This window comes from Chaetura pelagica, unplaced genomic scaffold (assembly GCF_000747805.2).
Source record: "Chaetura pelagica isolate M959 unplaced genomic scaffold, ChaPel_1.0 scaffold13, whole genome shotgun sequence".
NCBI classification, from domain to species: Eukaryota; Metazoa; Chordata; class Aves; order Apodiformes; family Apodidae; genus Chaetura; species Chaetura pelagica.
The window spans coordinates 764,840-790,319 of record NW_009954543.1 but is presented as its reverse complement, the minus strand read 5'-3'; the positions used below and the strand labels follow the sequence as shown (position 1 = coordinate 790,319).

General features: G+C 40.4%; 1 protein-coding gene across 1 annotated transcript in view; it reads left to right on the top strand.

Annotated features, from left to right (window-relative positions):
* TTC7A (tetratricopeptide repeat domain 7A) overlaps positions 1 to 25,480 on the top strand; it is a 174,177-nt gene that overhangs the window by 21,322 nt on the left and 127,375 nt on the right. Inside the window, exons 5-9 of the mRNA XM_010004957.1 lie at positions 4,969 to 5,047; positions 9,767 to 9,927; positions 10,350 to 10,413; positions 20,894 to 21,031; positions 21,456 to 21,539. Coding sequence (XP_010003259.1) covers positions 4,969 to 5,047; positions 9,767 to 9,927; positions 10,350 to 10,413; positions 20,894 to 21,031; positions 21,456 to 21,539 — 526 coding nt within the window. The remainder of the gene's footprint in view (positions 1 to 4,968; positions 5,048 to 9,766; positions 9,928 to 10,349; positions 10,414 to 20,893; positions 21,032 to 21,455; positions 21,540 to 25,480) is intronic.

The following is a 25,480-nucleotide window of genomic DNA, read 5'->3' as shown; positions in this document are numbered from 1 at the left end:
TTCAGAATTCTTTATCTTCCTTTCTTCTCTAGAAAAGTAGTTTTTTTTAAGTGCACAGTTTCTTTTTTGAAATTTTCTAGGTGTCTGTTGCAAGGGCACTTTGAAAGAGTAACTTCATTTATATGTTTGGGTTTTTTTATAGTAGAATCTAATGTACAAAGGCAGGCTGGACAGTCTTTGCCTGACAATTAATCTCTTTTGAGGGATTTATGTGGGCTTTGTTGTCATTTATCCCTTCTTCAGTCCTCACAATCTAGCACCTTGTTCAGGACACTAGAGCACTGCTGCTGTTAATATGGGAGCAAGTCTAAGTGCTGACTAGATGGATCTAGGTAACTGCTAAGCTTTTGGTTTGTACTGGGTTTTTTTGAGCACACCTCTTCTGTCAGACAAGCTGGCATTAGGAAGCCCTGATATGCTTTGTTGTGGTTACTTGTCTTATATCTTCATTCATAGGAATATGAGACTTATTTCAGGTGTGTTTTATGCCTATTCATGAACAACAAGGGAGAGTATGAATTTTTGGGCAAGATGAAAAGATGCAGAAGTTGGGCAGAGGCAGTGGTGTTATCACTGTGTGCTTTGGGTATCACGCTGCCCTGGAGTGGTGCCTCTGCAGACTGCCATGTAGTCATCTCATTGTGGTCTCCTCCATATGCTAGAGTCTAACTGTTTTAACAGTTGATGAGTAAGGGATAAGTTTATGATCTTCTGGTACCCATGTTGTTGCGGAACTGACTTGGCAGACCTCTGTACCCACAGTTGACTCTGGTCCATTATCAATATTTTTTCCAGCAGTTTGTATAGGAAACAGCGATTTATTTATTTATTTATTAAAATTTTGTGTAGTGTTAGCTAGACAATATGACATAAATGTGATATGACTGCTTTGATTCATGGACGGATAATTCATTACCTTGTATTAATAGGGTACTTGTACAAACAAAACAGATTTTCATGCCAAGCTGGGCTGATTGGACTCAGGATGCTCTTTGTCACAGTTTGTGCCCATGATTTTGTGTTCCCTTTTATTAGATTACCTATAATCGGATCCCAAGCTGCATTTCATCACGTTTTTTTGGCCTCCCTTGCCATGTTTGTGGCTAAAACCAATGCAGTTTAATGACCATGTGCTTTTCCCTTCTGGTTCTTCCTAATTTCTTTTTCTGGCATCTTAGCAGTGCAATAGGGGCCCATGGACTCTTCCAACACATTTAATTTCCATGATCTGATGTTCACTTGTGATGCCATGGCTTTGAGGCAGCAGTACCTGGGATTTTCAGATAGCTTTCTATCCAAGTCCTGCAGAGGCTCAAGGTTGCTTAGTTTCTGATATAGACAAGATCAAATGAGTTCAGCGTGGATTGCCAGAGGCCTTGTGATTGCATCCTCATTCACTTACTGACATTCATGTATTTCTGTTCAAATACATTCTTTTCTTTCTGTTAGCTTCTTCAAGTCCTAATTAAATAAAACTCTAGTGCATGATTAGTATATGAAGGACAGCTGTTAATGAAACAGTAAGTTCCTTATCGTTATGAGTAGACCAATTCAGATTCTTAAAATGAAATGTGTGCTCAGATGGCCTCCTGGCTTGGAACAGTAGAGTGGAAAGACAAACTCCTCTAGTGAGGTATGTTTGCAGACTGCTGGAAGGTGTGATCTGTCTTCTGTCAATAATAATTGCTGAAGTTCAAAATACAACAGCTACCAAACCAAATCCTCAGTCCTGTAGAACTGGTATTCTTGTCGGATGCTTTGCATGTTTCATAGTTGAGAGCTCAGATGCTCTCTGAGAGACCCTGACCACACAAGCATCTGGGAGGTGGTGAGTGCTGGGGGCTCCTCCCATGATGCCCATTTTGTACTCCTGCCTTCTGTTGATGGTGTTTTTATGCATTTGCCATGCAGTTCATGGTTTCAACCAGATGGGCAGCAATTTGCTATTTATTCTTTCATTTACTTCAGTGTGTCAAAATTCCTTCCTTTTCCTCTTCTCTTTCTCCCAGAGCTTCTGCCATGAAGCTTAGCTTGTCTGAAAAGTGGAACTGAAATGGTGCTCCAGTTCTCTGGGGACAAACCTGTCTCTCTTTAGCACAATCTCTAGGTGTGAGCTAGACACACATGTGCCAAATGAGTTGATTTGCTTTGCAAGTGACCACTAATCTTTCTGATGCTAGTTAGTGGATTTTGTTGACACTTTTATTTAGACACTTACCATTGTCCAGTGAGTTCCCACTGGCTGGAAAAGGGGAAACATAACTCCCATTTTCAAGAAGGAAAAAAAGAAAGACCCAGGGAACTGTGCACCAGTCAGTCTCACCTCTGTGCCTGGTAAGATCATGGAGCAGATCCTCCTGAAAGCTCTGCTAAGGCACATGGAAAATGTGGAGGTTGTTGGTGGCAACCATGCCAAATGATGCCTGACAAATTTGATGGTCGTTTATAATGGGATCGCAGCATCGGTGGACAAGGGAAGAGCAGCTGATGTAATCTATGTATACTTATGCAAAGCTTTTGATGCTCTCTTGCATGACATCCTGGTCTCTAAATTGGAAGGATATGAATTTGATTGATGGATGGACCACTCAGTGGATAAGGAATTGGCTGGATAGTCACCCTTAAAGAGTAGTGATCAACGGCTCGATGTCCAAGTGGAGACCAGTGATGAGGGGCATTCCTCAGGGGTCTGTACTGGGACCAGTCCTTTTTAACATCTTTATCAGCAACATGGACAGTGGCATTGACTGCACCCTTGGCAAGTAAGCTGACAACACCAAACTGTGTGGTGAGGTTGACACACTGGAGGGAAGGAATGGCATCCAGAGTACCTTGACAGGCTTGAGAGGTGAGCCCATGCCAACCTCCTGAAGTTCAACAAGGGCAAGTGCAAAGGTGTTGCACCTGGGTTGGGGCAATCCCAAGCCCTAGTGGACAGTAAGTTATCCATGGGACAGCAATGGGCCCTTGTGGCCAAGAGGGCTAATGGTATCCAGGGGTTCATTAAGAAAAGTGTGTCCAGCAGGTCTAAAGAGGTTCTCCTCACCCTCTACTCTGTTGTGGTGAGACTACACTTGGAATACTGTATCCAGTTTTGGGCTTCCCAATTTAAGAAAGATATCTATGGGAGAGAGTCCAATGGAAAGCTGTGAGCATTATTAAGGGACTTAAACATCTCTCCTGTGAAGAAAGGCTGAGAGAACTGGGGCTGTTCAGTCTTGAGAAGGCTGAGAGGGGATCTTATTAATGTCTAGAAATATTTGAGGAGTGGGTGTAAGAAGAAGGGGCCAGTCTCTTTCTGGTGGTGCCCAGTAGTAGGAGAAGGAGCAATGGGTATAAGCTAGAACAGAGGAAGTTCCACCTCAACATGAGGAGGAACTTCTTTACTGTGAGGGTGATGGAGCACTAGAACAGGCTGCCCAGAGAGTTTGCGGAGTCTCTTTCTCTGAAGACTTCGAAAACCTGCCTGGATGCATTCCTGTGTGGCCTGGCCTAGTTGGTCCTGCTTTGGCAGGGAGTTTGGACTAGATGATCTCTAGAGGTCCCTTCCAACCCCTAACATTGAATGATTTTGTTCAGATGGGTGAATTTATTGATTTTGACTATCTGATAATAAATAGCATGTGAACAATTCTGTTGAATTGGTGTGACTACTTCTGTGCATAAATATCACCACATGCTTCATTGCTTTTCTCAGTTTGAGATCCAGAACTTTTATCTTTGTGGATATATTCTTTGCTAGACCTTCAGAAAGTGGAAGGAAAAAAGGACAGCATCTGTCTTTCTCTACAGGGGCAAGTCTTCAGCACTTTTGCTCTCGCCTTGATTTGTTGCTTGTCTGTAGTTTGCCCACAACTAGATAATCTACAGATTACCTAGATTTTAATTTTTTTGAGATTAGCATTGATTGGAAAATAACTGACTTCTTCAGATGTTTGCCATTGATTGTGGAGTGCAAGAAGGTTTGCAGTGCATGAAAGTTGGCACAAGTCTGTATTGCTTACCTTCAAAATTTAGTAAGACTGATAGAAAAGGTTGTTATGGTATATAGCCTTTTAAAAATGAAATTTAGATTTTGTCTGCACAGAAAATTGTCCTGAAATAAGCTGAAGTGGCAGTTAATGTACCAGTACAACTGCTTATCTAGTTGTCTTTATTTCAGTACAGCATTGCTCTTTTTCTGATAGCTTGTATTTCTTTGGGTGGCTTCCACCCTGCAATGAAAGTGAGCTTGAATCATTTTGTAGGTACTGTGGTGGTAGGGCATGTCTGTTCAGTGTTTAATCTTTCCTCTCTTTATCTCTCTTAGTGCTCAGACCCATGGTTAACATACCATTTGGCAACCAGTCTGCTTTAATTGCTGATGATGTATGTAGAGTAATGTGATTTTTTTTTATTATTTTTTTTTAAAGCCTAACCCTCTTTTATTGCAGGTTAAGCTGTGCTTGCAGACAGTTACTGCAACTTAGCTGCCTGATAATAAACTGTTTAAACCACTGTAATTTCATCATGTGTTTGGTTCATCAGACACAAGGCGTTTAAGAACCACCTAAAAGGAATCGTCATTTAAAAGCATCACATAAGCTCAATATAATTGAAACAAGTACAATCTGTGTGTATGAAGAGGAGATGTGGATGCTTTTAAGAAGCATCTGCTTCATAAATACGAGCTATGAAAGGCTTCCAAATGCCTCCTCTGTTCGTCAAATGTGAATGTGATCTTCTCCTAGGAAGCCATCTGGAGTAGGCATGCCACAGTCGCTGCCTCGCTCGGTGCCGTTGTCCTATCTGTGCCTTCAAGTGACTTGTCTCGCTACTGCACACTCAGTATTAGTGATCGTTCCATGAGCTTGTTCGAATGTGAATTTTGTTGCCAAGCTTTGGTGCATCATAACAATATTTTGTCTCCAATGTGCCGTTTTTTTTATAATGTGGTTTATTGTGGGTTTTTTTCTGCCTACCTTATAGTAATATTGTGAAAGGAATGAGGAGCCTGCGGGAAATACTACGGACTGTGGAAACAAAAGCTACTCAGACCTTCAAAATGGTAAGGGGAATGGGATGTGGGAAGGTGGGGTAACCTGCTATACAGGAATTCTCTCTGTTTATTAGCCAGTGCAGTTAGGACAAAAATGTACTTCTCACTTGATTGATGATTCCTTTTTTTTTGAGATTAGCATTGATTGGAAAATAACTGACTTCTTCAGATGTTTGCCATTGATTGTGGAGTGCAAGAAGGTTTGCAGTGCATGAAAGTTGGCACAAGTCTGTATTGCTTACCTTCAAAATTTAGTAAGACTGATAGAAAAGGTTGTTATGGTATATAGCCTTTTAAAAATGAAATTTAGATTTTGTCTGCACAGAAAATTGTCCTGAAATAAGCTGAAGTGGCAGTTAATGTACCAGTACAACTGCTTATCTAGTTGTCTTTATTTCAGTACAGCATTGCTCTTTTTCTGATAGCTTGTATTTCTTTGGGTGGCTTCCACCCTGCAATGAAAGTGAGCTTGAATCATTTTGTAGGTACTGTGGTGGTAGGGCATGTCTGTTCAGTGTTTAATCTTTCCTCTCTTTATCTCTCTTAGTGCTCAGACCCATGGTTAACATACCATTTGGCAACCAGTCTGCTTTAATTGCTGATGATGTATGTAGAGTAATGTGATTTTTTTTTATTATTTTTTTTTAAAGGCTAACCCTCTTTTATTGCAGGTTAAGCTGTGCTTGCAGACAGTTACTGCAACTTAGCTGCCTGATAATAAACTGTTTAAACCACTGTAATTTCATCATGTGTTTGGTTCATCAGACACAAGGCGTTTAAGAACCACCTAAAAGGAATCGTCATTTAAAAGCATCACATAAGCTCAATATAATTGAAACAAGTACAATCTGTGTGTATGAAGAGGAGATGTGGATGCTTTTAAGAAGCATCTGCTTCATAAATACGAGCTATGAAAGGCTTCCAAATGCCTCCTCTGTTCGTCAAATGTGAATGTGATCTTCTCCTAGGAAGCCATCTGGAGTAGGCATGCCACAGTCGCTGCCTCGCTCGGTGCCGTTGTCCTATCTGTGCCTTCAAGTGACTTGTCTCGCTACTGCACACTCAGTATTAGTGATCGTTCCATGAGCTTGTTCGAATGTGAATTTTGTTGCCAAGCTTTGGTGCATCATAACAATATTTTGTCTCCAATGTGCCGTTTTTTTTATAATGTGGTTTATTGTGGGTTTTTTTCTGCCTACCTTATAGTAATATTGTGAAAGGAATGAGGAGCCTGCGGGAAATACTACGGACTGTGGAAACAAAAGCTACTCAGACCTTCAAAATGGTAAGGGGAGTGGGATGTGGGAAGGTGGGGTAACCTGCTATACAGGAATTCTCTCTGTTTATTAGCCAGTGCAGTTAGGACAAAAATGTACTTCTCCTCACTTGATTGATTGCTCCTTTTTTTTTTTTTACTTGTTTTTTTTTTCTTTCCACTTTTGTAAGTGATGTGTCAAGTGATGCATTTAATTCAAAGACCTGCCCAGTTGAAACCTCCAAGCCTTCAGACCTAGGCATCTTCAGACCTGAGCATGTGGGTTACTTTTGGCTTTTTTTTTTTTTTTTTCCCCCAGTGCATTTTCTAGCCCTAGTAGAAATAGGTATGTGTTTAGTTTGACAGTGCTGTCCTGAGGTGATGGTGTCTCGGTTTCTTCTGGTGTCTGAACGCACAACTTATTGCATTTGCAGGTAGAAGCATTAAGTACTTCTGGCTCTTGCAACAAGCAGTGCTTTTTCAGACTTGAGGGCTTCAGTGTTCTTCCTGTAAAACTCCCTTCAAAACAGTACAGAATGATGGGGTTTTTTGGGGGGTTTTTTTGGTTTTTTTTTGGTGGTGGTGTTGGCATTCTGCATCCTGTTATTCTGAGTATCTCTGGTAAATAAGTAATGGAGAAAGTTATTTATGTGCCTATTTAAGTTCTTAGACCTTTCACTGGTTCTTCCCTGTCTTCCCTGTAAGAGGTCTTGTCCTGAAGTTACTCAGGAGGTTACAAGGTCAACAGCATGCGGAGTAGCAATTTTGAGAACATGAATGAGAACTTTGCAGCTCTAAAAGCATTGATGTTGATACAACTAAACTTGCTTTGTGCTTAGTTCAGCTTTGTGTTTTGTGTGACTCCACAGAAGTTTAGCAAGGGAGGTGGGCATGGGTTTGGATAGCCTTTTGGAGATGGAGAGTGCCAGATTCCGATGGATGGACTGACTGTGTGTCTAGCTCACATACAAATGCAAGGCTAAAATGAAAGTGCAAGCAGAAAGGGTACCCTGGCTGCTTTTTTGCCTAGATTCCTCACATCTCTGTATTTTGGAAATTGTGTTCTGGAAATGAATCTTCTTGTTGCCTTGGGATTGCCTTATATGCCTAATGGAGGATACAGATGCACATGGAAGTCTGTGCAAGTAATTAGAAGAGGTGACTTAAATAACAGTCACGCTAAAATGATTGTGTCCTTTTCCAGATTGAGATCAGGGTTCAGGGAATTATTCTTGCTCTCCTGTTTTATCGTTTTGCTGAAATGAGTCTAACCATCTGCTATTCCCTGTAACATGACAGAACATGGCACCCAAATGCTCCTGTCCCTGTGCAACAGGGGAAAGCTGTACAACACCTATGAAGAATTTATCCTGAAGGGGAAATCTGCAGGTGTTCATCCAGTAGTTTTTTCTGGGATTTCTATTTTGCTGGAGGTTGCATTTTCATTTTCTTAGTTAATTTTAAAGAACTGTCAAGAGGGCAAAGGAAGGAACATGCTTAATTAAACAAGTTTTTCAAGCATGAAAATGAAACGTGATTTTTAAAAAAATATTTTTCTTTCCCCTGATTTGTGGGAGCACAGTGTTCTTCAAGCATAATGATGGTTTTTTTAGCCAAAGGCTGTAATAACATAAATCAGAGTCTTGGCCTGTTCTGGTTTGTTTGGTCTTATTCAAAACAAGAGTGAAGCTAATTTACACAGCTACTGTACTGTATGTTAAAGACACTAAAGTATTTGGTGCTTGCCTTTTGAAAGGCTTATCACAAGCTGTACTCATACTTCTGTGTGAACCAGTAGAGATCTTTCTGTTGCTGGTATATTATTTTTCCCTCCCCTCTCAGACTATAGGAAAAAATACAGGAGATTTGTCTCCTCAGGGTAAAACTGACTAAATAATTACACACCGAAACGATAAAATTATACTGGCTAATGTTGCAGTGCCCTAGGCCATTTTGCTCATGGTTACTTGCTATAAAAAGCATAGAAAAACCTAGTTAGAAGGTTTTCTATAACTTGTCAGTAGGAGCACATGGAAGGTCTTGGGGTTTCCAGGGAGTTGTATGTGACATTTCTTTGAGGCACCATAATTCATTCAGATGGCTTTGCCATTTGCTAGGTACATCTATGAAACCTCCCTTTCTGGTGTTTAAGAAACAATGCATGCTAGTGTGGTTGTATTTTAGACGTAATTCAATTAATTAATGTCTGGTGAGGTGTATGAGAACTGCATCAAAAGAATCTGGTAGCAGGAACTTTAACCTCAGTATGATTTATTTGGTCCAACAGATGTCATACCTCCAGTGGAGCGATTCCTCAGTTTACCAATCATAACTATCCTGGTATTTAAAAGAAAATTATTCTTGGTGACTTCATAACACGTCTCAAAATATAAATTGCATATAAAATACATATGCAGCAGTCAGAAATTAAAAAATAATATTTACAAACATTAGGGTAGGAAGGCTTTGTGCAACCTGGTCTAGCGTGAGATATCCCTGCTCATAGCAATGAGATTGGAACCTGACGATCTTTAAGGTCCCTTCCAACCTTAACCATTCTATGATTCTATGATTCAGCCTGCCTCTGATCTGTACAGTATTTACCTTACAACTTAGAGTGCTGTGCTGCCTAGAATTCACAGAAGATACTATAATTTTTACACCTCTGTGCTTTTTTGCATGTTCATCTATTCACAGTGCAAGAACTTAAGTATTGTTGAGTGGGGGACAGGTCAAATGCCAAAATAGTTTTGCAAAGTCATGTTAACTTACCCCCTTTTGGCAAAGTAGTTTTGCAAAGTCATGTTAACTTACCCCCTTTTGGCACCACCTTGCCAGCTATGCATGTGAACCAGAAAGCAAGTGTTTAAGGATCCTTGATCACTCCATGGTCAAAAATGTGCATGTGATGTTGCTGTTTGAGTATCAACTTCATAACCTTCCTATCTCATCCCTCTATTATTGCAACAAAAAGAGAGAAGTGGTACCAAGGCAAAGCTATACAAGGCTGCAGGAAGAGGAATATTAACAAAGAAAGGGTTGATCTCTTAAACCTAGTACAAAAGTAGCCTCCAGGCTGAGACTTGCATACAAAATTGTGAGGCTGAGAACACAGTGGAGTGCCGTCATGGTCTAATATAGTAACATTGGTAATATTGTCTCTGGTCCATGTGTCAGTCCGTTGTCTTCATTCACCGAAGAGTCCCTTTGCTGTCAGGGATTTCTGATACCTTTTTCCTACAACATTGCAACTAGAACCATGTAAATGCAGATCGTTGGTCTTTTGAGAGAAGGGAAGAGACTGCCACTGCAGGAGACATTTTAGCAGCTCTTTTACCTACTCTAGCTTTCTGAAAAGGAGTACTGCCATGTTTCCCGGTACATTTCCTTTCCAAGATTGAACATAAGGAGGGGTGAATCTTTTGTGTTGGAGAAGGCTTTACTGATGTGTCTTTTTCTGTACTGATCTCTAGACTGCAGCCAAACAGCTGGCCCAGCTGCTTCTCCATTCTCTCAGCGAAGACTGTTACTGGAGCCCTTTATCTGATCCGCTTCCTGAGTTCATGAACAAGGAAGATCAGTCTTATGTTAGCAATCTTCTTTGTCGGAGGCCTGAGCTGTACACAGAAGAGAAGTAAGCATTTGTTCTTATTTCAGTTTATCAGCAGGAGGAAGGAGAGTGTTTGAACACTCTTCGGTACTGCTAATTATGTCACTGATTCATGTAGTATTGTGTGTTCTTGCCATCAAAAGGCCTGCTGGAAAAACAAAACATTAAACTCCGCATATTTGATGTTTCTTTTTTCCCAGGAAGAAAGAAAATCCAGCCAAATAGCTGTCTTTGCTATGAAATTGAAATAATCTATTTCTGGTTCAGTATAGCTCATCTAGGATATATTGCAGAGCTTTTAATTGTGTGAACCTGTAAAGAAAGGTATTGCCTAGCAAATGAATTATGCATGAGATGTTTCAAGTTACTGCTCCTCTTGTGAAATGAGAAAGAGGCTGACAGGATAATTCTTGACCTTCCTCAGAAAAATGTGTTCTGTCTTTCAGTGCATACTGCCCACAAGACAACGTAGAAGAGGCTCTTCTTCTCCTCTTAATCAGTGAATCCATGGTAAGCCAAAAAAGAGTTTGTAATACTAATAGCACAAAGGAATATCTAGTTTTTCCATGTCAAGTCTTCTGGCTGGTTTTGTTTATAGAATCTTCCCTCAATAAACAGAAGCAAGGATTCAGCTGCTGAACAGGAAATGCTATTTATTCCTTTATTAGTGACACCACGTTTATTAAAGGGAACGTCAGTGAAGCGTTTTGGGAATTGTCAGGAGGGGTTGACTGCATTCACCATAGCTGCATGCAGGTTCTGACATCCAGCTATATGGTCAATATACAGATGTTTTTGCTCAAAACATCTGTGGATTTATGGATTAAGTATGAGAGGAAGGGGAGCCTTGCCTAAAGCCAGGCATGGTGGTGGTACTCACTGTTTGGCATTTGTGGGATACAATATCATGCTTGCATTCCTTAGTCTGCAGGAATAATATTTTAGCTGTTGCAGTCAGGAGTGATCTTTGATACTGATGATAAAGGGAGTTTTGTCACATGCCGAAACACCCATAATGAGCTACAGCAAAATAATTAGATTTTTTCTATTTATAACATCAGACGCTTTGAAAAAAATCCCTTTAAGAGGAAGGAGAAAAGGTGGAGAAAAACAGCTGCATGGAAAACTGCACAGTAACCTTTGATTATTTTCATGTTCTGAAAAGATGCAACCATACAGAAAATGTGTAAGGAATGTTTTCTGAAAATGTGTAAGGAAAGTTACTTTGCCTTTAATGCTCTGTGGTCACTTGTGAGATTTGAAAACCTTGAAGCATCAATGACCCCCTTAGGAACTTTTAAGCAGCTTTCAGGCAAATTGATGAGAGATTCCGTGGAAACTTTGCTTTGTGTTGGTTTTTTTGCTTCCTTCAGTTTTTCTTTGATTCTTCTGGCTCAAGTCCTTCCCCTTGCCTGCAAAATTCTTCAGAACATGGCAATTTAATATTGTTTGCTTTTAAAATTTTGGGAAAAGCTGAAGAGGTAGAACCACCCGAAATATTAAATTGACTTAAAAATCACATACATCTGAGTATTACCATACTTTTCTCTCTCTCTCTCTTTTTTTTATTTATTTAAATTTTTTTACTGCTTTCTCAATTGATCTTCTACAGTACATCTACTTTGTGTTTTCAAGGGCTTTTCTGCAGTTAGAAGAGCTTTTCAAAATTGGAAGTGGAGGCTCCAGGAGTGAGGGCATTTCTATTAAAATCAGAAGAATTCTTATCAGTGAGGCTTATCAGGGCTGTTGCAAGAAAGAGGTGGATCGGGGTCTGAAGCAGCAAAAGTACTGGCTTCTCCTGCCTTTTCTGGATCTGGACTTGCAGCCAGAAAGGACTTGTGCTACCTTGAACTCTCTAGTTTTGTTCTGCTGAGGTGAATCAAAGTTATCCCTGTTTTATCCAGTAGTGCATAAAATGGCAAACTGGTCCTGTCACTTAGTTATGGATGAAGCAGTGAGAAAATGCTATTGATAGGACCCGCACTGTTGTGCTGATTTCAAGGCTAAATAAGTAAGCTTGTATTTGCTTTAAGAGTTGTCTCTTAAATATAGGAACTTTCTGAAAGTACATGCAAGGCTTTTTCATCTGCTGCTTATAAAGTACTTAAATAATCATAGATCCTGTAGTAGAGCACTGCAGGAAACATAACTGTCTTTCCATTTTTCTTGGAATATCTGAGGCTTCCTCTTGCATCAGTGATAGGCTTGTCATGACTCTCTTTAACAAAAACACAGGACAGGTATATAGGAATACAGCTGTGTATAGAAATACACTTAGGAACCACAGGAATGTGCTTCTTAAGTGAAGGAGCAGAGGGAACAATCTGATTCGTATGTATGTTTGCAATCCATAAATATTTTCCTGTAGTTTTACTGTTATGGTGCTCGGAAGGGGAAGTTTTGTTTAATTTATGACATGAAACATCTTTTCCATAACAGCTTTGTTGCAGGATAATGAGTTTTCTTAAGTACAGATTTGTTGTTTGTTTGAAGTTTTTTTGTGTTTGTTTTGTTTTTTTTTAAACTTGCTGAAGCTCATGGAAAATGAGTTAACAAGAAGCAGATTTTCAGCTGCGGGCTCCCTAATGATATAATGTTAACAACTGAATAAAACATGTTTTCCTTCCTGGAGAGAGTGTCAGTGGCAAATGATAATGATATGTTTCTTTAGGCCGGTAAGCAACATAGTTGGTGTTCCTGGATTTTGGCTGGATTAGGTGTTCTTTCAGTATTTACAATTATGAATGCCTTAAAATGAAACAGAAATACACAATTAGGTTGGCTTGCTGGGAGCTCTCCAGCTTCTCTGACACTTTCATTGCTCTGTTGGAGCAAAATTCACCAGAAAGGTTCTTTTCCTGACTGATTTTTAAAGAGACATAAGAGAAACCATGCCATTATTACTCCTTTGCAGGTCTGTAAAGTCAAACAGCTGCTCCATAAGCCTGTTCCTGACTTTTGCCGCTCCAAAATGAGCTCAAGGGAGACAAAATTGGGAGAAGGAGGGACAGAAGTATAGTCAGCATATGGAGGGGATACAGAGCAAAGATGTACTGGGGAGGAGCATAAATCATCAGAGAACCTCAAAGTAAATATGTGACACATTTGATGAAAAGACAACATGGTAGCTTCTTCAAGAAGTATACCTCTGGATCACAATTTTTTTTTCCCCAAGCCATACATTAAAGGAGTAGATCAGTGCTAGGTAGTTTGTCTCTGAAATTAACTCTATTTTTCTATTTGGCCTGCCTTCCTAAAGTGAAGCTAACATGTACTTCACAGGAATTTGGTTTAAAAGAACTGATCCTGTAAGGGGAAAGGAAGAAAATATGTTGCATTTAAGGTGTTGTGAGCCAGACTATACATTCCAACACACCTCTGGCTCTTAGTGGTGCTGAAATCTGGCTTGTGATGCTGCCCCAGCTTTTCTTCTTAGCCTTTTACTTTGCACTGGGAAGGAGCCACTTTGCATGTCCTGATGGGATGAAATGAGAGTATCTCCTAAAGGGGTAATTGAGGGTTTCTTCAGTATTTTGCTCACTCTGCCTCAGCCTAAGCATATAAAAGTTTTTCAAAAGGACAAATAACATGATAGCCTCTTTCATAGCTTTGAAGATGTTTATGTGGATACATTAATACTTACAGGGACTCTTTCCTGATGGCAGTCTTCGGAGTTAGATTCTGTGTTCTTTCTGTTCTGTTGAAAATAGGAACCTATTTTCATTAACTAAGGCATCTCAGTAAACAATGAAAAGCATCCCAGTTGTTGAATTTGGCAAGTGCTCCTCCTCTGTGCCAGCTGTTACTTAGTCACAGTGGTTGGCTGTAGAGTTCTCATGAAGGAATCTAGTGAAACAAATCAGGCAGCCTGAAGATTACGAATAGTCAGGGCTGTCTTTAAGGGGGGTTGTGGCCTCCTAGTTAAATTCTCATGCCTTATGCACAGCCCGAGCTATGGTATGGATGCACTGTGTTTGTGAGAGGAGGAAAATGCACTCCTTCAGACCAAGGAGACAGCCAGCTGGTGACAGCCTTACCAAGCTAAGGCTGTGGTAGAATGATGTGTTCCTATCACATGTTGGAAAAAATGGACTGACCTATTTTTAAACCACTAGTCCTTTCTCTTACTTCATTTAACCCTTCAAAACCAGTGGCACTGTGTTTGTGAGGAGGACCAAGGGCATACTGTGGCTTGCTGCAGTGTGGCTTCTCTGCATCATGCTGCCAGTGGGAACGGCACTGGTTCTGCCATCAGGGACTCTGGTGCTTTGTGCTGCAGGGCAAGGGAGGTTTGGCAGGACTAACCCTTAGCTGCAGTGATGTTTATTTTAATAACTATTCTCAGGAGTATTCCGAGTTGACTGCACTGCCCCAGAAGTTTCTCAGAGCCAGGAATGGAACACTTGCTATTACTTTTTTGTGTTTACTTTGGAGGTTAAAAAAAAGAAAGAAAGAAAAAGAGTTCTTTGTTTACACTTAGAAACCTTGCCTTCTTGAACCTGAGATCCTGTGTACAATCTAAAATCCCTTTATTCAGCCCTTAGCAATGCTGGCTTCTCCAACTGGGGATTCTGGCTGGTGTGGTTCATCAGACGTACCAGGTAACATGGATTATTTTTTTGGGCTCTGTTCACTTCACTCATACTGAAAACGAAGCTCCTTCTATCCAAAACTAATAAGTTCTGTGCGTGCATAACAAAGATTAGAAATGTCAGCTTCGTCTTATCTCTGATTTGAATCCCTAAAGGCGACTTGACCTTGGAGAGCCTGAGAGCACAGAACAGATGGTGAGGGGGGAAGCAGGATACTGGGGCTTGTCCTATTCTTTTTACGGGTGAGAGCAAACTCATGGCTGTGAGCATGCCTTTAATGGAAGAAGATTAAACCCTTGTATTCTTAAGCATAGAAGTAATTAAAACCAGTTAACTCTGCAGTTCCTAGCTTCATAAAATAATGTTGTCCAGCAAATGGACTGGCAAAGAACAAGAATCTCTTGTTGCTTTTGTAGGATTTTGTTGGGGGTTTTTTTGATGACGCGAAGCCCAGTGATGATACAACAGCTGGATGGCCATAAGTATTTTCTTGAGGGCTATAGGACTATGGCAGCTGAAAGAGACAACTGGGGACAGGACTGCTTGCTCTGTTGGTTCCTGCCAAAGCCCACCATGCACTTAGGATAGCAAGCCCGACTGCCTCTTTAACTAGTCTGCAAGGCAAAGCTGTGTTTGGGACTTGCAGACGTGCACTATGAGATGTTTCTAATAGGAAAGACACCACCTCTATTAATTTTTCTTTAATAAATAGCTCTACTGCAAGTTGGTGGAGACAGGATACAGAGCTTTTTTCCTTCTGCTTTGCAGTAGGCAGTCTTGTTTCTGAATTTGCAAGGAGGATACAAATTCTTGGAAGATAGCTTTCTAAATGCAGATTATTGATAACAAATACATGATTTTATTACCCAAGCCAGTATCCATGAACAAACTTAATTACTTTCTCCCTCTCCCTTTGTATAGGGTTGTTGGGCTGTTTTGGCTGGGGCATAGGTCTGTCTTTTAGTGATGTTTCCAGATGTTCCTCACCATACCTGGTGAGAGATAAGATATATCTTTATGGTCATATTTGATAATCAGTAATAATGGGCTGTTTTGCTGAGACATCTGAATGGAGTACTGGTGACTTGTGATCTGTTGCCTATTAGAAATGAGATAGATGCCACACAGTTTACAAGGCATTAAGTTTTCATTTGCTGTGCTTCTGGTCTGAAGTAGAGCAAGTTGCGTGATCTCTCTAGGAGCAGTTTTGGGAGTGGCCAAGGTATGGTATTTCCTCTGTTTCACCTGCTTCCCGATTTCACAGCAGCTTTGCAGTCAAGACTGAATATTTTCTTTGTATATGTTAGTGAGAGGAACCTTAAAGTGCTGCATAAAGATCATCAACTTAGGTGAGAAGTCAGTAGCTTCTTCCACATGAATGGGTCCTTGTCATTGCAAAGAATTCATTTTGTTGGCAGTACAGGCAAAACAACCAGAATGGAGAGCCAAAGGGCATGGGCTGAATGTTTCCCAGCTCTTAGCAGTAAAGGCATCAATTGCATGATTTCAAAGGCGTGTTGTCAATCTTACACACATAACATTTGTTTTTCTCTTTTAATGCTAGTATTGAATCACACCAGTTACATTATTACAGTACACTGTGTAAAACACACTGCTGTTCTATATAGATGGGTTGCATTGGATCTGCCAATTACATCTATTATGAAGAGACACAAGTTGAACATTAGAATGCCCATGAATTAGGGGGCAGGCAGCAGGCACTCATTAAAGATTTTAATTGCTTTCTTTTTCTTTTTTTTTGAAAAAAAAGCAAAAAAAGCAGGGGGAGCCATGTTTCAAATTTAGCAATTAAAGGATATTTCATAGCTAATTGCTGTGAGAAGGGGTTGCTATGTGGAATATGCTCTGTTGTAATTCATATGATTGCTTGACGTTTCATTAGGAAGCACATCTTTGGGCTGTGGTAAAATTTAATTTTCTGCAGTGTAACTGCATGCATAATACCTGCTGAAGTAATGGCTGGTTGGATTTGTGGTGGCTCTCTTCCTTTCTATGTGTAATAAACATGCCATAAATAAGCTGTAATTATTGGGGTCATCGATGTATAGCAAATCCTCCCTGTATAGGTGGCTCATCTAGTTTGTAGGTAAGTATAGTATATATGTGGATAGGAAAGCACAAGCTGTCTGTAGCTCAGCAGGGTTGTTACTTAACCTGCGGATCCCCAGAAAGGCAGATCTGGCTGTCAGAACCAACATGGATCTGAATGTCCCATGCTGTTGTATATATATTGCTGCCATTTGGAGCCAGACGTGAAACCGTGGCTGAGCCCCAGGTGGTTCTGTGCCCCATCACAATGAACACCTGAATTTGGCTTCAAGCATGATACAGAGACATCAGCATGGCTGAGGGGTGGATCAGCACAGGGGTACCAGCCTGTGCTGGAGCCTTTTGGATGTGTGTGGCCTGGAAGTGGCCTGTGTCCATGGGCTGCAAAAAGAGAGGGCTGAAGGTGCTCGCTGTCCTGTCTGCCTGCTCAGTCTGGGCTGTTTACAGGACGTGTCTTATCTGCCCAAATATGATTGGTGTTGTGTCTGAGCTACTTGCTTGCACAGGCAACTGTGTCTAATGCATCCCAAAATGCACAAATCAGAGGGGTTGGAAGGGACCTCTGCAGCAGGAACACCTCGGACCATGTCCAGACGGGTCTTGAAAGTCTCCAGAGAAGGAGACTCTATGACCCTCCTGGGCAGCCTGTTCTAATCCTCCGTCACCCTCACAGTAAGTTTCTCCTCATGTTGTAGCTTGGTGCCATTTCCCGTTGTCTTATCACAGGGCACCACTGAAAGAGACTGGCCCATTTTTGTCATCCATCCTTCAGATATTTATAGCCATGAATAAGATCCCCTCTTAGTCTTTTCTCTAGTCTAAACAGCCCCAGGTCTCTTCCTCGTATGACAGGTGTTCTGGTCCCTTAATCATCCTTGTAGCCCTCTGTTGGACATATCCCTATCCCTCTTGAACTGGAGAACCCAGAACTGGACACAGTGCCCCAGATGTGGTCTTGCTAGGGCAGAGTAAAGGGGGAGGAGAATCTCCCTTGACTTGCTGGCCACAAAATATGGTGCTCCTATGGGTTGCTCCATTACGTAGGAGTACCTCAAATGAAGGAGCATTGTTTGTATATTTTTGCTCTGTTTCATGTAAGTTATGCTAGCTACTGATGGTGAAACTCTGTTGGTAGCATTAGTGACCTTCCCCATCCCACACAACAGCCTTGAACAGAGGTTCTTCTAATGGTGTGAGTCACCATCTCTCTGCATCCCGCTTGTGTGCTGTGAGGCACGTCTTTGTGACAATGGGAACAGCTTAAAGGGAAGAGTCATGCTGGGGGTGTTGAAAATGTATTTGTAGCTGTGTTTTACTGCTGCTTAGAGTGGTGGAGGAGGAAGTAATGCTGCCATAGGACAAACTGGGAATTGCTTTATGTTATTGATAACACTGGTTGGAGATCAGTGTTCTACAAATAACCCTTTTTCCATTTGTGCTCAGGAAAATTAGTGGTCTGAAACAACAGAAACCACAGGTATTGAAAAAAAATGCTGGTGTAAATGGCTTAGAATTTATGTAGTTGCAAATGCAAAATTAAATCTCTCTCTCCATGTATGTTTAAGTAAGTAAAATTCTCCATCTGACAGAATTGATGTATGTCATGTTGCAGTAACTCCACAACTGTTTTGCTCCTGTACTTAACCAGTGACTGTGAGGATTTTTCACTGCCTATCTGAAGTTTACAAAAATAAACAAATGTAAAGAAAAAAAAAATGTCTGTGGTGATCTGGAGGCAGCACCCTTACTCCTGCAAGTGGGAGGCCAACTTCTTTGAGTCTGTTTCAAAAAATAGTGATTCGCGTTCCCTTCTTCACCTTTCTGTGTGTAACATTGCAGTAGGAAATGATACCTTGAACCTTGGAGTGATGATTTACATTATTGCAGTAGACACACTCCATGTTCTTGCTAGCTTTCAGTCAATTTTTTATGAGGTTTATGCCTTTTGGTTTTGAGGTTTTTTATATCTCTGTGATAAGGTGGGAACTCCTTGATTTTTGTGAGCAGCTGGAATTAGCAATTACAAAGAGGTTCAATATTTAAAAAAAATTGTTGGATTAGAAATTACAATGAATTTGCTCATTGGCAACTTTTATGCATGGAAGTATTAGGGAATGATAGATTGCAGACGCCTTCTGTCGCTTTATGATTTGAAAGCTTGAACAAAATAAGCAGGTTTATGACCTTTTTGGAAAGAATATTAGTCATGCCTATGCATATGTTGTTTTTAACTGCTGTCTACTTAGGTAAAGTATGATATGTCTGGTATGACTGCAATTTTAGAATGTTAGTATGTTTCATATTCTTTCTTATTCCAGTATTTGGGCATGTTCTTTCCTCTAGTACCAGTATCTGTTAGCAGGCATTAATGGGCACTCACCAGTTCTGAATCAATTTTCTGTGTTAATGTGTAAACTTAAAAATTACAGCTTGCTTGGTACTAGATGGAAAGCTGTAGCCTGGTGCTTTTTTGGGTGACTGTAATGGGAGGTTGATGATGAGATTACAGAGCATGGGGGTGATATCTCAGCAGCTATTTTCTACAAACAATTGTCATAACAATGTAACCAGTGCTGAAAAAAAAGTTAATGTTGTTACATGTATGTAGGAGGATTCACTTGGCAATAAGGATGATTCTTTATATGCTTTTTCTTTAACTCTCTAAAGTAGCAATCTTAGAATTGTTCTGTATATGCCTTTAAGTCCTTTTTTCCTTTTAAAGTAGGAGTCTTGGGTTAAATCCAAACAGAGTTTGAACATCTATATCTTTTTTATTCTTACATATTTAGTTCTGCTAACAAGGGTAGACAATCTGTGCTCCTGTACTGAGGTTGTAGGGTTTCATCTGAAGTTGATTTCATTCTCTCATGCAGCCTATTGTTCTAAACTATTTTTGAAAATCATAAATTGCATCTTTAGCAGTAACATGCCAAAGAAGAATACTTTTGTGACTACAAAAGTTGGTGTAAGTTTATTTATACAAACATTAGGTTGAGTCTGACCTGACAGTTTGCCTTTAACTGCAGTCACCATGTAGCTCTTGGTTGTGATTGTGTTAGTTGTCAGTAATTGTGTTTGCAGTCTGGGCTGCAGAGGCTGTGATGAAGAGTGCTTGGAACTTGGGCCTTACACAGATTATATCATGAGGAAACAGCTGCAGCTTAATCATAACAAAATATGCGTGGGCTTTAAGGGCTGCATATTCAGGAAATTTTTATTACACTTAATTCCCATGTTTAACCTTTTTAGGAAAAAAAATCTCCCTGTAATTAGAAATAAATGTAAGATTACAGGAGTAAGTATTATAAAATAGATTTCATAACCTTCCTGCTTCAGGGAGGGAATATTTTGTTTGTCTTTGCCTCAGGTGAAACTGCTGGCAGTCTTCTAATTTTTCTGATCTTGTAGATGTCTAGATCTGAGTGTCTGATGTTGCACTCCTTTCAGCTGTATCTGTGCTGTCAGTCAGTGCTAGAGCTCAGTGGCATCCATCACTACCTCTCCCAGAAGTTGGGCAGTCTGGGTGAAGTCCTCTGAGTTCAGAAATCAATGAGACTGTTCTGTTTACTCTTGGATTGAAATCTCCTTCTTTGTGCTTAGAAAACAAAGAGGATGGAATCCTGAGGTAAATCTGAGTCTATGACATAAGGTATTTTGGGATTTCCTCACAAATTGCTAGCCTGCTAATTTTCTGTCAAAAGTAGTGTTTCTTTTTGATCTAGGCAGAGCAATGTACTGATAGATTATGCAAAATTAGCACTGATAAGGTATTAACAACAAACCGCAACAACTTGTTATTGCCTTCCCCACACCTCTAATTGTATTAAATTTATGACAGGCAAATCTGATTACTAAGGCAACCTGCTCAAATTAAAAAATAAAAAGAGCAGAAAAGAAGACCTAAAACACGTGCTGTTGGGAAGAAATCAGGTGCACACACAGGAGAAAATGTCAACCATGGAAGCAGTTACAACAGTTGCAGGCAATTGAAGTAATAAAGAATGTGGTTTAAGGATGGCCTTGAATTTCTAATTATTGAGAAAATGGGATCTGGTAGGTCTGTTTCCTAATGCTTTAGCTGTCTGAAACAAATCCAGACAAGGTATTCTAGCAGTTCTTTCTGTATATACAGTTAGCTTCTTGAGTTTGCTTCATGTAGATAAAAAAGGAACTATGAAAATACCTTCCTTACTTTGAGGTGAGCTAGACGAAAAATCTCAATATTATTTTAAACAAAATGCCGTGGATGATGGGTGGAACTTTCTATGGAGAAGTCGGTTCTCTCTTGCCCCTTTGGGGTCTGATGCTCCGTTTGTGTCTCTGCGCAGGCAAACCGGGACGCAGTGATCAGCCGAGCCCCAGAGCAGCAGGTTGACAGAACTGTCAGCCTCCGGGATGCTTCTGCAGTCTACGACCTCCTCAGTATCACGCTGGGCAGAAGAGGGCAGTATGTCATGCTTTCTGAGGTACCTGCTCCCTGGCTTCTGCTGGAACTTCCACTTGCAACGTGCAAGCAAAGCCTGTCTTTGCCATAACTTTTTGGGGAAGGTGAAAATAAAGGGCATGACTTGGCAGTGAGTGAAACCAGCTACCGACTTATGGCAGCACAGGGCAGAAATGTACACAGAACCATTTGAGACATTACAGTAATTTGTATGTAGGCGCTTGAGCACAGTGGTTCTGATTTGAAGTGATGGTGTATACTAGCAAGCCCCATTAACTGAAAATATGAAAATGATGTCATTATTTTTTTAAAAAAATAAAAAAATCACGTGGGTTCTGGACGACAACAGATTGTCTCCTCTGATTTGATTACTGAGCCAGTTAGAAGTCTTGACAAAAGCAGTTAAAAAAAATAATCTGATATTTCTCCCACCATTTGTTTCTCAGTGCTTAGAGAGAGCCATGAAGTTTGCATTTGATGAATTTCACCTCTGGTACCAGCTTGCTCTGTCCATGGTGGCTTGTGGAAAGGTAAGGTTCAAACCAAAGGGCTTAGGAAGGTTGTGTTTTCATCTGGCAGGGTCTGTCTAGCTTACTTGTTTGACTATGCAGAGTCATGTATTTTGTGGGGCTGGGATGCTGTCAACTATGTGGAAGGATAGTGCTCTCCTTCTAGACTTTAATTGCACTTTGTGATCAGGTGTGTGCATTTGGTATTTAGTACTGTTCTTTCCGTGTAGTGTTTGCTTCTTGTTAATCAAGGAGCAAACAAATTTTGTACATAGCTGAGGATGGAAAATCACTATACAACTGTCCATGCTCTGCAGGTTCTACATAAATGTGTTTAGCATAAGAAAGATACTGATATAGCAAACTGTCATTAATTCACTGACTTTGTGCAGTTGACTTAACCTCTCTTTTAGTTGAGGTTTTTCCATCTGATCAGAGAGATATTAATGCTTTTTCATAGACAGCTTGCAGGGACTAATATTTTTTAAGTGCTCAGTGCAAAAGATACGGTAGAAAACTAAATTTGTGAATGTTTCCATGGACATGTGATTTATCCGACATTTTTTTAAATTAGTAAAGGATTTGTCAAAAGTTACCAGTCAACCACTGAGATGGCTCAAGTCTAGTTCAAAAAGTTAGGCAGAGGGAGCCTTTATTTATTAGTCGTCAGAGTTAATTTCATGCACGGAATGTGGATGGTACAAAATTTAGCCTGTTAATTCTGAGGATCCCCACCTACACTTTCAGGAGATGTGAGCAAATTAATGCTGTGTGGTAGTAGACCATTTAATATGGTCCTGTATTCTGTGCCCATGGAATGTAGGGGGATCCACGTGGAACTTGGCAGAAATCTCCAGCTAGCAGCCATCTTCCAAATGATAACTTACTGCTGGTCTTTTATGGCTATAAGCTGACTTGGAAACAGTGACTTTGGAGATGAAACAGTGGCTTTTGGAGATGAATATACAGTGGCATGCTTTTGCAAAGAAGTTGTCATCTTGTGATGTATAAGTGACAGCAAAGCTTGGAAGATGTCTGAAGGGATTCCTTCAATTCTGTGATCATAGGACAAAGCCTTGTCTTGAAAGTCTGTCTATTGCTATACATTATACTTCAAGAAAATGGGAGAACAACAAGAGAGAGCCTAATAAAGAGCATCGAGGATGGCTAAGGGCATAGTAAGCAGGACTGGGTAGGTTAAAAGAATATAATTCTTTGTACCTTGAAGGGGAGAAAAAAGTCTGAGTCTTCAAGGGCTCTTAGAAGGAGTTAATGTTGTCTGTGGTGGATAGGTCTAGACATGATGGCTTCCAGTTGCAGCAACACAAGTCCATGTTTCCTGTTAAAAGGCAAAAAAATGATAGTGCTACACTAAAGAAAGATTGCCTGTAGAGGTTGGTTGGAGCCTGCATCACTGGGGTTCTGTGGAACTCCCTAGGCAAGTGTCAGTCAGCACTGACCCCACTGGGAGGCACTGGGGGTGTGCTTGGTGAGACCTTTAAAGCTCTGACTCTGTTCTGGAACTCCATACTTATCTCATAAATCAGCTAGATCTGTTACAATCAAAAGGAGACATTAAAAATGTAACAAAGGATATTTGATCAGCAGGGAGATGTTTAGTGACAAAGGGGCTCACAGATTCCTATATAAGATCTATACAAGCATTTCAAAATCCCAAGTATCAAAATGATGGTTACACCCACTCATGTGTAGAGAAACCTGAATACTTGAACAATGAGCTTGGTGCTATGGTGCTAAAACCTTGCACTGGCTTATGTCAGATGAGGGGGTTTACAAGTCAGGTCCAGCTGGAGTTAGCACTTTGCTGCCCTCTGTGCCTTTGCAAATCCTCCGATACCTGATCTCTTGATGCTGAGAACAACAATGACTAGATAGGCTGTGATGGAAAAGGAGAGTCTTCCCATAAACACACAGAGGACTTACCTGGGAGCTTTATTGACTTTACAGGTTGTGTAACCTGCTTCTCAACAGCAGACACTGCTGTAGCTCTTGTGACCTGTCAGAGAACAAATCTAGATTTTTAACCACTGATGGTTGAGAGAATGAGTGTATCCAGAGAGTAAATGTGGTTCAATCTTAGGTTAGTATGGAGGAGAGAAACAGGGACAGAGAGAATCTTTAGTTTCTGACAATTTGCATGAGAACTCTGTCCTTATCCTCGTATGTTTGCATACCTCTTCAGCTTCCCTAGAAGTTATTGAATATTTGGTACTTAAGAGAAGAAGAGAGAAACAGCAGTATCTGTATATCTATAAGAGTCCTATCTTTTCATATTTTCAAGTATGTCATGTCTTTTTGCCTGTATTTGTACAAGGTATAAAGCCTCATCTTGCCTATTGATGTAAAAGCTTTAAATGTTCTGAGTCCTATATGGGGCAGAGGGAATTCCCTTACCCAACAATCCCATCTGTGCAGTTATTCCACTTCTAATCCCAAAGCATTCCCTGAGGATTCCTCTCGTGTATTCTGCAATGCGTCATCTTGCTAATGGGAGATGTGGAATACATTTTTATACTGCTTAGCAGCTTGATAGCAGGACAGAGTTCATTTAGAAGTAAATGCTCCAGTGTAGCAGAAAGAACTGATGAGAAAACCATGTGGTCTGTCTAGACTGCAGAATGCAGAGTGCACTTGAGCTTTTATAGGTAAAATATCTGTTTTCACCTGTCTCAGTCACTGCCAATTCCTGTTCTTATTTCTTGGCAATGAAATCTCACACCCTGCAGCATTACTTGTTCTGCAGTACAGCAAATCATGCTTATAAATTCTGGGTAAGACAATCAACCTGTGAATGTTGGTCTCTTTATTTTTTAAATGTATTTTTAGGATTTGTGAACTCTCATCTTCTTAAAAGTTCTTTAAAATCTAATCTTGCCCTCTATTTTACACTGCCTTTGACTAGTGTTACTTTTATTTTGTATATTCATCATCTTCGGGTTAAGTCAATCAAATTGAAATTCAAACTATTTTCTTCCTCTGCCAGCCAAAAAATTGCAAAATGGTGACTGTCATTTCTCACAAGTAATCAGGCTGAATGTCAGGTCAGCAACCTAGGCTGTTTATTGTATGAATGCTTGAGTTTACACATTATTTTAAAAACCACGTGTCTTAACAAAAATAGGCACATTGCTTCAGTAAGTTCTCACAGAGCAAGCGAGGCCTTAGGGCTTCATAAAACAATGAATGAAGAAGCTCAGAGAAGCATAACCTTCCTGCCTGCCTTCTATCCACTTAAGTGGTGGAAATAATGGAGTGGCAGCAATTTCACTTTCCTGTGCTTCTTCACAACTTGCGTAATGAGTAAGATGGTGTGGTCTGCTTGTTTTTTAACCCATTCTTGGGGAAGCACGTATACTGAGCTGTATATTTTCTGAACAAAAAGAGCATGTTTATTTAAATCATTAAAATCCACCATGAAATTTGAAAAGCTGTTGTTTTAGATTAAATGCTGGGAAAGACTAGATAATGGCAAAGGTGTGCCTGCTAAAGAAAGTATTGAGAGATGTCCTGTGCCACCAAATGCGGTTCTAGATAGGCAAGAGGAAATTTTGAATCAGTCTAATGCAGCACCCCTGTTCTTAACTGGTGCTGGAAAACTGAATGCTGAACTCTTTGACAGCTGCTTTAAGTTGCTTCTGCTGGTAATAACCTTCACAATGTGAAAATAAGACAGCCAGAGGCTGAGCGGGCATAGCTCCCTGGCTCTGCTGCTATCCATAGACAGGCTGGAGTCTGAGTGGCGAGTGGTATGATAGCCAGATGCCATCTGGCAGAGTCCTCAGGCAATGAGATGAGCCACTGTCCTGCTGCCAGAGTTTAACGAGTGCCGTAGGTTGTGTCTGCTTATATCATGATTTTTGAAAAAGTGGTGACCTGTATTCAGAAGCATGGGGGAACAAAGGACCAAAATGTTGTAGAGAGATTTTGTAGTCTTCACAATA